The following is a 12,153-nucleotide window of genomic DNA, read 5'->3' on the forward strand; positions in this document are numbered from 1 at the left end:
ATTAAGAGCCCAATCCTGAAGCAATGACCCATGAAACGTTATTCCTGCAATTGCCATAATAGTCTTCAGATAATACCAATACTGGTACATTTGTAATAGATATATCTGACATACAAGTAGAATCTCACCGATAAAAATTTTAATTTTAAATCAACCCAAAGTATTTTTAATAAGCTGATATGTAAGCTTTGCTTACCCAATTACTGTAATGTGTACTTTAGACTATAAAAGTCTAAAATTGAAAACATTTGCTCAGTTCATTGCATGGTGCACATTTTAAATCATCATCATAATTGTGTCCCTTTATAGAAAGCAGGTTATGAGTTGTTCGGCAGCACGCAGGAGTAGGCATCAATTAATGGTATGGAGTGACACTGAGCAGTGAAATCTGTCGTACTTGGTTTTTTCTTTCTCTACTGAAAAAATGAACTTCTATAAGGATTCAAACAGTAGCTAAGCTCAAGTTGCGGCTTTTCTCATATTGGTTATTAATAGGATCCTCCGCTGAGCTATCTCATGAAATCTGCTGGAACTTAGTGGCCTTGAGCATGGCTGAAATTGGCCAATGGTGTAAAAAGCCATTGGGAGAACATTTCACACCCACACATACGCAGATGTGCACAGAGTATCATTGTAGGTTTAAGTGATATTTGAGTAATGCCATTATGTTTAAAATAAAGCCTAACACTTGGTCAATATAAGATAAAATTACTGTCTTTTCTTTCAAAAATTATATACATGAAAATACAGACAAAACCTCATCTTGCACATCTTAGTGTCCCTTGATCGTTTCTTCAAGAGAAGAATGCTTAGGAGAAGCACTAACTGTGTTGTTCTAAACCCGTGCTGTGAGATAAATTGAACATTATGAAAGCAAAGTTTCCTGGCCTATGTGAGATCAACTGAGCAAGTTACTTTTAAAGGCATTTTATCTTCAAGGAGTGGATATATAAACTAAATGATCCAGTCTTTCCGTCTGGGAATTTAGCTTTACCTTTTGTTTCAGATTCCTAGGGAATAATTGAGAGTATGGCCTGAGATCAGAGAGGACCTCGTAATTGTGTCGGAATTACTGAACATTCAAGAAATAATGCTTGTGAGAAGACCACACTGAGCTTACAAAGCATTTCTCGATAGAAGTTTTTGAATATTTCTGTGGCAAACCAGAGCTTGCCTGTAGATGGCACCGGAGACAGCCAAGTCCAGCTGTGAGAGCTCTCTGGGCCTGCTTCGGGTGAGAGAGAACCAAGGAGCTGAGAATGGGAACAGGTTGACAGGTGGGCATTCATAAACAAGGAAGAGAAGCGTAAGGAACAGATATTGAAAAGACAAAAAAGTCTAGTCTGCCAAATCACTCGAAAGACTGGAATATAAACAGACTAAATTGAAAACTGAGAAATAAGTCCGGAGGACTTTCCTTTAATGATGGTTTGGAAGAACAGGTTATTTCATCTGTTTAACAAAACTAGATTCTACTGTGTTTATTTTTATGCTAGCTAAATATTACAGTCTGTCAGGGAGCTCATTGCAAATATAAGGTCAGTTTGTTCTGGAAGCCTGGGGGTTAGAGCAGAAAGTTAGTAACTAGGAAATACCAGGTCATTAATGTCTAGTTGTGATGAAACTGATGTGATTCCCTTTGAGTTAAGTATCTTCATATTCTACTTTGACATAAGTTCCCCTTTGAACTTAGGGTCAATAATATCTTCGTAACTGCAGGAGAAGGTATTGTCTAGGGGTACCTTCTTTTCATATTGTAACCGATGTGGTGATCTGATTTTCTTTTCTGGAGCTTGGTACACAAAAACTCTGATTTTCTTGTTTTCTTGAGTGTAGGACATGCTGATAAGCAAATCAAAAGTTACGGAGCACCCATATCCCATCTGATAGGTAGTTTGCTTTGTAGGCCTTTGGTACAGAAAGTGTGCCAGAAAGTCCATGCCAATGTAATGGTGTCTTAATGTGCTTGCAAGCAAAAGTAATGCGGAAATAAATTTTCATAAAATGTGAACACTTTAAATTAGTTTGTATTGCACAGCATCCACTTATTAAAATGTTTTAAAATATAGGAACAGTTAGGCATGAAAATGTTAGCTATATGTCTGTTCAGGGATTTAATCAAGATGTGTCTATTTCAGTAACCCATTCCAGGAAATGAATCCAGCCTTGACCCCCTCTGCCCACACTGTTTGTGTGAAGAGCTGCAGGCGCCTCTGATGATGCTGCATCAAAGATTTTCCACATGGGCTGGCTGCTAACTCAAAGAAGAAACTTTACCAGTCTATGTGTGCAATGAATGTTCTGACAGCCCCTTGCCCTTTCTGTGCTCTTTTACTTGTTAGAAGATGACTGTGAGATTTTGAGCAGTTGGAGAACTGAAATTGGTTCTGAAGTTTACACATGGCTCTAGGTTGGGATTTCCAAAGGAACATGAAGTTAGGAGACACCCAGCTTCCACTAAATACCAGGAGGTTTTATGTCATACATGATTCTGCTCCTTTATCAGGACAACCCAAAATTTCAGTTTGAGATGATGGGTTCAGTGGCTAGAGCACTAGGGTGGGTTTAGGCTACTGGGTTCAACACCCTAGCCCTCTGTACCCTTTTTCTAAGAGCTTGTGTAGGACAATAAATTTCTTTGTGTTTAGTTCCCACTTAGAGAAATCATAGTGTGCCTTTGTTTCACAGGAAGTATTGGGAGGATTAGATATTAAACTGCTCATACAGGGTAATGAGAGGACTGAGGTGTGTCTGAGAACTCATGGTCTTTGGACTCAGTGGAACTCAGATCTGCCACTGACATTTTGGGTTGCTCTTTCTTTAGTTGTCTTAATTGTAGAAAAAACTATATACATAAACAACATTTCTTTTATCCTGGGTATTATGAAGCAGTATTATACTATTATACTGAGTAGGACGGTCTTACTCTAAACCTGAGAACAGATTTATCAGTGTGATAATATAGGGTGTTGTTAGATCCTTTCTGATTTGATGTAGCATAAACAATTTCTAAGAGAATTTTGGTTTTCAACTGTATACTCAGCAGTGTTTTATTTGTGTACTTCATTCATAAAGGCTTGATGCAAAGGATTTAAAGGTTATAGAACCTCTGTCCTTGAAGATGCTCAAACTCAGCTTAGAGCAGTGTGCCCTAAGTTGGCCTTCTGAGGAAGCAATTGGACCAGAGATCTTCAGAGATGCTTTCCAGTATGAATTACTCTGTAATTCTATCCCTTAATTGTGGTACCATTGTGATATGATCATTTGTCTCTTTACTCCTTCAGATGGCATTCACACAGATGTTCTGCAATCAAAGGTTTTTCTGTAGTGCAGTGACATTGTCAAGTTCAGAGACGACTCCATGCTATTCCCTAAGAAAACTGAAGGCTGCCACTGCCTAAACTTAAGTTCATTGAAATGAACCTTCCAAGAAAACTTTACGTTTTTGGAATTTGTTTCCTTTAGGTGGAAAATATTCTGTTCTAGTTTGATTAGCTCTAAAAATGTGGATCCTAGTGCCAACAGAAGAGTTAATAGGGACTAGGCATTGTTTTTGCTGAACAGTCTATGGGCCTTTTTTGAAATCGGGGACTTTTTGGAGTTTTATTGTAATTCCTTCTAATGAAATGGCTGGATGGTTTTTATAAGATCTAAAACATCTTCTTGCCACGAGTTACTGTTTCAGAAGAACAGATTTTCTCATAAACAAAATTCTCTAGCTTTTGTGTAAAGTTGCAACATGGACAGGAACAGCCTAATTCTCAGATGTGCTTAATTCCCCCTTGTGGCAACAGAAGGCAGTGATGTGCAGTTGTCTAGCACCTCTGAACTACGGGACAGGCCACTATGTAGGCTTGCATTTCTTGCATTCCACAGGAGAATTGCAGATGTGCAAGGAATGCGGTATTAAGTCTGTTGCTTATGGTATTGTGTGTGCCATCTGCTTGTGAACTAGTGACATGATATTTTAGTGATCAGCAGTGTGAAGAGCTAATGTATACGTTACATCTGTATACTGCTGCAGATCTGGATTGCTCAGGGCTTTTTCTTCAGCAGATAGGAAAATGAATAAGGTGAAATGAACCAACAGTCTCATCATTATGCAAAATATTTCAGTGCTGCAATTAACTGCAGCTGCATTTTAAGCCCAGATTTAACATCAAAGGCGGTGGGGATGGAATTAGGGTTTATATTCACTATAATTCCGCCAAGGCTTCAGTGAGTCTGATTGCTAGAGTTCCTCTTTTGCATTAGGCATCTTAAATCTGCTGAACAGCTCTCTTACATGCCTGGGTACGAGTGAGCTGTACTTGCCTCACATAGTCATCTTGCGATTCATGGAAATGCCGACATCGAATGTTACATAAAAGTTCCAGAAGGCTTTGTTTCTGCTCCTGTTTGAAGCAGATGCCAAATTATGTTATAATTATCATCCCGTTTCAGCAGGGAGTATTAAAATGACAGTCTACTTGTGAGCTGGAACCACGTCGTGGTAGATGGGAAAGGAGATAACTAAATGTTGGTGGGGAAATTTCCAACCCACTCAGCCAGAAATGCACATCTACTCAATCTATTGAACTCTGCATTTAACCATGAACATTATTTACTTTGTCCGTTAATATAGACAATGCTATAACTAGCTCTAAATCCTGTAAGACACTTAACAAAGGAAAGACTGGTTCTTAGTAATTTTCAGACTTCAGAAAATTGCCAATATTATGGATTGTACAGATGATTATTCATTAGAATAAATGAAATAATTGAGCAATGGCCATTGTTTAGCAACATAACAGGTTTAAGGTTATCAAATAGCAAGAATGGCTTGTTGATTGTTTCATCTGTAGGAAACACAGAAATTCACAAATGCAGCAAAATATTATTATTTTGTGCATATTAAGAGATAATAAGCAACATGTTAATGATTCACAGAAACACCTCCAGGCCTGTGGCCCATGTTGTCAGGGGAGGGTGACTTGTAACAGTGTTAGAGTTGGGATTAGACCCTTCTCCTCTATCTCACAGCTGCCTTAGATTTCATGAAACATAAATCTTCTTAAAGGAGAGTTACATTTTAGGCCATAAACACTTTCTGACGATACATGCCGTAGCCGAGTACTTCATTTTGTAAAAATACCCACAAACTTCTTCCCTGCTTTGAGCTACGTGTCAACTCCTCTTAAATTTTTTTCTTGTATTCTCAGTGTTGGGACTTAATATAAATTATTTTTAGCTATCTGTCTTGTTAGCATTGTTTTTCCTCAAGGATCAGAGAATTAAAAGGAAATAAAACTCAATGAGATCAGTACGATTAAGCCTTAAAAGATGTCGTATTGTTTAACATCATCAAAAGTGTGTTTGGCGAGTCAGCATGGTCAGATATGAGGATGCAAAATCTAAACAAAATTTAAAAAGCAGCTTTTTCCCCCCAAGTTTTTTGGTTTTTGTTTTTTTAGAATTTTTTTTTCTCCCCTCTTTCAGCCACAATTTCAGTATTATGAGTGGCTGAAAATCACAAAGTGCCTTCTTTACGGTGGAAATGTAACAATACCAACTGACCAAAACATCTGTACGTTGCAAGATTTCTCAGCAATCCGATGTGTGAACTTGATGTACGGGGAATTGTTAATGCCTGAAACAATATAAAAATGTACAAACGCATGCTGAGTGCGAAGTGCTTGTTGGACGAGGCAATTGGAAGAGTCAGTCCGAGGTTGCCTTTGGTCTAATGATGTTTATGACTTCACCAGAGTCTGGAATTCTGTCAAGGAACAAAAGGAGAAAGGCAAGGAATAAAACTAGATGAAAATGGTTTTCAACATCTTTAGAATAGATAAAAATGACATAAACTCCTAGCCATGGAGGGCTCCCGAAGTTATTATAACACTGCACAAGCTACTGCTAAACTGAGATTCTGGAGGCGTAACAGATTTTTCACTCCTTAAAAAGAGTAAGTGCAGAGAGGAGGAATATGTCTGTAAATTCATATTTGTGGGAAATCCTGAGTTAAAGGTAAACTATCTTTAGCCCATTACAAACTCTGATAATAGCCAAGAAAGCAAGTGAATTAGGTCGAGCCTGTAGCTTTCAATATGAGGGATTTTTTGGTTTTGTATTACAAAGAAAAAATATCAGTAGTGATGTAATTTCAGAATGGGAGATTCAATGGTTAAGGGCTAATATCTGCATAATATAATGCCTTATTTGGGGCTCATAAACAGAAGCTGCAAAAGCACATTCCTCCAACAGTGTGTATCTCTCTCCTCCCAAACTCTGGCTAAGATTAGCACGTGTATCCGTTAGAGTTATTGCCACCTGTCCTAGTTCAGCTGAGACAGCCCTGTTTTCAGTGACTTCATCTCTAATACATGATGCATAATGTCCTATTTTCCTTACTGCAATTTCTGAGAGAAATATCCTGGGCAGTTCACATCATCCTCTGAGGTTTTCTTTAAGATTTTGATTTAGTTTCTCATAGAGGGACTGCCTGGTGAAATTTGCACTTACCAGATAGTTCTCCAGCACAAAATTCTGTGCTGCATTGCAGCAATTCTAGCCTTTGAAGACAATACCAGTCTTCGTTGACGTTACTGAATTAACCATTCAGTAATATTGGCCAAAATTAGATAGTGGTAGATGAAGAAATAAGTTTGCATAAGTGGAAGTGTTTAAAAATGAGAGTCTCATATGGCCAGAAGTGCAGAGCATCCACTGCCAAAATGGAAATTCAAAGAATGAATAGGATGTTTTAAAAATCTGGCACTTTGAGTCTATAGATCAGACACACTGCAGAATTAACTCCAAAGCTGTTATTACTAATTGGAAGAACAGGCTCTACGTTGGGCCTAAATATGGTGTTGCTGCAACAGAGACCCAATGGGGAAAAAGCTATGAAAATAAAGGAGTATTTGCTAGTACAAAAATTGTGGCACAAAGTACCAGGCCAAAGTACTTGGATGTATTCTGCATGCCACAGTTTAAATGCAGCCCTAAATACATGCATTTGAAAGCACAAATGTTGTGAAGTTTCCTGAAGTCTTACCTTCCACTCCAATTTTGCCATCACCATCACTGTCACCTGCAGCCAGAAAAGCCTTGGTCTCTGCGGGGGTGAGGACTCTGGCACTTGAAGAGAAATTCTTCAGAAACAGCCTGGAATATAACAGAGCACTGTGCTTGAGTGTTAGTCTCTGAAATGGCTTGGCATATTGGTATTTCTGGTTTTCTTAAACCCATGACAGAAAATCCATAAGGTAATGCCTGCTCTTATTATCTGAGGAAATCCACACAGATTAAGGAAAGACAAGGAACTGTGTTTTATTTTTAAAATAACATCAAGTTTTTTCTAGGACACCAAGCAAGTTCAAAGGTTTACACTGTTTAAAGAAATAAAGCCGCTGAACAGTACTTACTGAAGCTCTTCTTCTTCGATGAAACCACTATTGTCCTGATCAAGGATTCCAAAAACTTTGTTTATCTGATCAGGAGTCTTGCTGGATAAACCAACCATGGAGAAGAAAGACTTGTAGTTGAAGGTCTCAGCAGCTGGAAAAAACAGAAGTTGTTTAAGTATTCCCTTGATGTTGCTACTGCTGTATGTATTCCTTGGGGATACGTATGGCTTTTCTCAAGCATCAGTCTGCTCCTCTTATTCCCTGGTGCAGCAAAAAAGAAGATACAATGGATAATTTCCCTTTTTAATCACTCTGTGCCTGTGGTCATATATCCTTTCAGCCAGTTTGAAGTTTTCTGCTACAATGGACATTCTGCTAAATCAGGATTCATGCAATGTGTCACATGCAATTAACAATAAATATTTAGAGGGTGCTACTGTGGCTTACAGACCAACTCCTATAATTCTTACTTCATTTTCACTTAGTCCTTAATTTGATGAAAAATTTGTTAGGAAAGTAAGTAATTCACAGTCAAACTAGCTCTCTGAGCATTTTGAAAATGGGCTTGATCTTGCTGAGGAACTCTTAAGAGAACTGAGACTGGTCATTGCTTCACAAATGACACTTTGATTCTGCAAGCTGAGGCTTTTTTGACATTTTGAAGAAAAAGGCTAACTATTTAAATATGAGTCTTTAACAGGTTTAAAAATTCACAGAGTTTAGAGTTCAGCCAGCCCTAACTGAAACTGTGGCCCTTTAATTGCTGCTCTGTGTTTTGGGGAATGTTACCCATCAAATAACCGCTTGTGAGACTTGCTGAATACAAGGGCCTATACTGTAATGTAGCTAGAAAGAGATCTCATGGGAAAGGAATCTAAGGGGAAAATGATAGGCATGACATCTTAAGACATAAAAATGATATGCATCTTCTGGCTGCAGAGAGACCATTCCTTACCCTGGCAGCTGGAGAGGGCAGATTCAATATCTTTGGCAGAAAGGATGTCAGTGATGGCCATTGTTGAACTGTAAAATAAATTAAATGTGAGCTACTTAGTCATTAAAATTACTTCTCTACCTCTTTCATGGTTCTATTTGAAGTTGCTGCTGTGACAGTATATGATAGGAGAGACATTATTCATCTAATTGTAAGTGGAGCATACTGTAACAGATGTCTGCAGCAGGTGCTTCCACTTAAAGCTGGGTAATGAGGGAGGAATTCTACATGCGGGAGTGTGGGGCTTCAGGAAGATCTGATGCCTGTACTGTGCTGAGAGAGAGAATCAAAGGTGTCTAGCACCACAAAACTTCATGACTTCTGTGTGGGTTTTCCTGGAGGTGGATTGTTACTGAATTAATATCAGCATATATTTACAGCATACATAAAAGATAAGGCTCAGTATATCCCATAGAACTATATCTGGAATAAAGTAATTGGACTTTTAAAAATCTATTATTATTTTCAATAAATGTAATAATCTTTCAAAGAATGAAAATAATAGTGTAGAATAAGTAATAATAATTTTACTTATTTCAAGGAGTTCTAAATTTGGAGAGACAGTTCCCCCTCTGTTTAGTTGCAATAATAAGTGTAACTACACTATAAATTTGTCTTGTTGGGCTGCTGCATCTTTAAAATACTACATTGCATGATAACTTTATAAAAAGTTTTCATAAGTATGTTGTGTTTTTTTTTTTAATTCCATCTAAGTGATAATAAACCAGATTTTTATCCAGATTTTGGCATTTCAGTATATTAATGTGCTTAGAACAGAGGTATTGAGACTTAATATTTGTTCCTAGTAGAGTGGAGGAGGTGTTTTCTTCTCTACAGCAACATTTGACAAAAGATACTCTTTGTCCCATTCAGCCACCAACAGCTGCAATAGTTTGCCAGCATAATATATGTCCCTTAAAAAAATGCTACAAGGCCTGAATTTCTAGTCAATTTTCTAGTGTGAACATAGCATTGATACATTTACAGTTTGGCAAACCACACACCAGTGCCAGCTGGTTACAATTTAAAACTTGCAGCATTACTGTAAAGTAGCTTTGTGTTAATGAAGGAAGGGGAACTAAGGCATAGAAAAGTTATTCTTGAAAGCCACAAGAGAACAGAAATATCTTTTCATGAATCTATTCATTAACATCGTTCTTCCTGAGCACGGAAAGCAGCATTCATGGGAAGGAAACCACTGCTGGTAACCATTTATAGTCTGTGCGCTGGTTTGAAATCTACACACAGGTGTAAACTTTGCCTAAAATCTGAAATGGCTGCCTCTGTACCTGATGGTTGCAGCAGAGGAAATTATCAATCATTTCAGTCATTTTCTGAATATCCCAGGAGGTGTAAGGAGACAATGGGACAAATTCACACTCATGGCAACGGGTACTTCTCCAACTAAGGCAGATGAGTTACTTCTGTTTTGCTAGCAATTATTTTGTCCCAGTGGCTTCTTGTACAAAGAACTTCCCCCTCTAAGCGCTAGACAAGATAATTTGGACCTCTGCAGTTCACCTAATTCTCACTGCTGACAGGATTAAAAATGGGGAAAAGTTGAAGGAAAACCTGAAAACTGCAGCATTTTTTACAAAGGTCATCCTTCACGTCTTTTTCATCCTGTGATCTGAATGCCGATTCTATTCTATGTTAGTTTGTACAGATATGACATCCTGGAATCTGGTATAAGAATAGATATTTTAATTGCATAGACGCTTTTTATCTAGGGAGCATTTTCCTTTTGTGTTTCTCTTTCTGAAAGCAGAGGAACTAATCAGCTTACCTTTGTGGTCTTCTTGACTGGATAAGGAAGCAATCTGGTTGGGAGGAACGTACTTGCTGTGTGTCTCCAGCAGAGCTGAGCTTGCATATATATCCTTTAAGTTGTATACCATATACAGATTTCAGATTTCAGCGTCACGAAGGGGGAATGGTGTCAAATGAACTTGCCTAACTAATCATCTTGCACTATTTTTATCTCAAGAGAATACATATGATATTTGCAAACGAAACAAGATAAGTGGCCAGATAGGCAAAAAGGACAGAGTCCTATTAAATTTCTTCTGATGTAAGCAGAAATTTCCAACTTCTCCATATGACATAGGGCAGGAGAAAAAACCCACTATCCGATATACTTGATCCTAGGAGTGAGATGAAATGAAGCACTACTAAATTCTGAAGAGATGCCTTTAATGAATATTTAAATGTGATGACTTGTTATCTTATCTGTAGACACTACGTGTGATAGTTTCATCATTACAGCACTAAACAAAAAAAAATTAAAAATATCCTGTTCAATTATTGTTTGTGTAGCAAACCATTTAGAGAAAATAATAGTGGTGTTGTCTCCCAGAATGTCTGGTCTGTTGTTGTTTTGAAAAAAATAACACACAGTGAATTTGTTGCTACAGGAGGTAAAATAATATTATGTCAATCCATTGGAACAGTTGGTTGGGGGAGGGTATTTCATCTGGTATGTTTCCAGGGAAAATCTTAGAATTCTGCAAGGTTCTGACATCCTCTTTAGTTGCGTATGTATGAAGCAAAGGGGCTGAGATCTACCCAGCTGTCTCTGAGACAAAAGCCGCTGAGCCCTACATGAAAGATCTTTGCTTTCAGAATAGAGGGAAAAAATTCGATAGCAATATCACTGCAGGGAACAATATGTGAGGGTGCGAGGAGTGTCTCTGCAATTTTGTAGCCTACCTGCTGATCTCTGTAAGTGATTATTTTTTAAAATTTTTTGGCCAGTGCTGTTTCCAGGTGTTCCTTTGTGCTAGTTACCTTTTTTTTTTTTTTAATAGCTTATAAACAATTTTATCATCTCAGTTTTCTTTCCTGAACATTGTAACCTAACTCGTGAGGAGTCTGTCAGCTTGGATCTCACTTGTGGCTTGAGGCAGCAGAACAGTGAAAGACGAGTCATAGGGATGACAGCAGAAGATGGCATTATGGCCAGGGGTAAGGGATGGCAAGGGATGACAGTGCAATTGGCATCACAGCTTGAGGTGGTGGCACAGTAAGAGGTGACAGTGCAGAGCCTGTCTTAATGTCAGAAAGTATCGAGGCATCTTTTTTAAGAAGCATTTCCCTCTAAGATCGAAGGCAAAACTAGCCAAGTACTGAAGCCAATGACTAATAAATCCTAGTGTGAGGCAGAAAAAGCAGGAAGTGGGGTACCGACGAGACTGTAGTGCATCCAACACTGATAGCAGCTGATGAAAAAGCAACAAAAGACTATTGCAAAAGATACTGTGTGTGGAGGAGGTGTTATTTCACTTTGTGTGTACAGACATAAGAAAAATTATTGCTACAAGGTTTTTTTCTTTTTACAAATTCTGCATGGCTGTCCTCCATGAAAAAGTTTCAGAGACAGAAAATTCTTGTGAGGGGAAGAACCATTGGTTAAGAATGGCTGTGGAAGATCTCAGCTTTCCCAGTTTTCTGAATGGGTTGTTCACCAGCTGACGCTGAAAAATTTCAAGAAGAATTTGATGGATAGATATTTAATACTGACTCTTGTTGCCACTGGTGACATCTGGTAGAAGGGATACAAATATCACTTTCACCCCTCTAACTCTTCTAAGAAATGACTTTTATTCTACATGGGAAAAAAATTCCTCCTCCTTGTGTGCGTACCACACTTTTCTCCCCCTCCGATTCAGAAAATTGCCTACATAGTGCCAACAACTGATGTGAAGTAAGTAGGGTGTCCAACATAAAAATTTATGGCATATGATATGACCTAATGAATCTAAGTTAAGA

General features: G+C 38.1%; 1 protein-coding gene and 1 long non-coding RNA gene across 2 annotated transcripts in view; one reads left to right on the top strand and one right to left on the bottom strand.

The window, feature by feature from the left end:
* The window catches only part of LOC142363241 (uncharacterized), a 59,692-nt gene that overhangs the window by 21,811 nt on the left and 25,728 nt on the right, over positions 1 to 12,153 (top strand). The gene's annotated exons all lie outside the window — the stretch shown is intronic.
* Positions 5,418 to 10,283, bottom strand: LOC104329079 (parvalbumin, thymic). Its single transcript, XM_009934165.2, is given in 7 exon segments — positions 5,418 to 5,758; positions 7,040 to 7,149; positions 7,410 to 7,542; positions 8,347 to 8,414; positions 10,172 to 10,206; positions 10,208 to 10,253; positions 10,255 to 10,283. Coding segments are annotated over 7 exon segments (447 nt in total). The 3' UTR covers positions 5,418 to 5,732.

This window comes from Opisthocomus hoazin, chromosome 15, assembly GCF_030867145.1.
Source record: "Opisthocomus hoazin isolate bOpiHoa1 chromosome 15, bOpiHoa1.hap1, whole genome shotgun sequence".
Lineage (NCBI taxonomy): Eukaryota > Metazoa > Chordata > Aves > Opisthocomiformes > Opisthocomidae > Opisthocomus > Opisthocomus hoazin.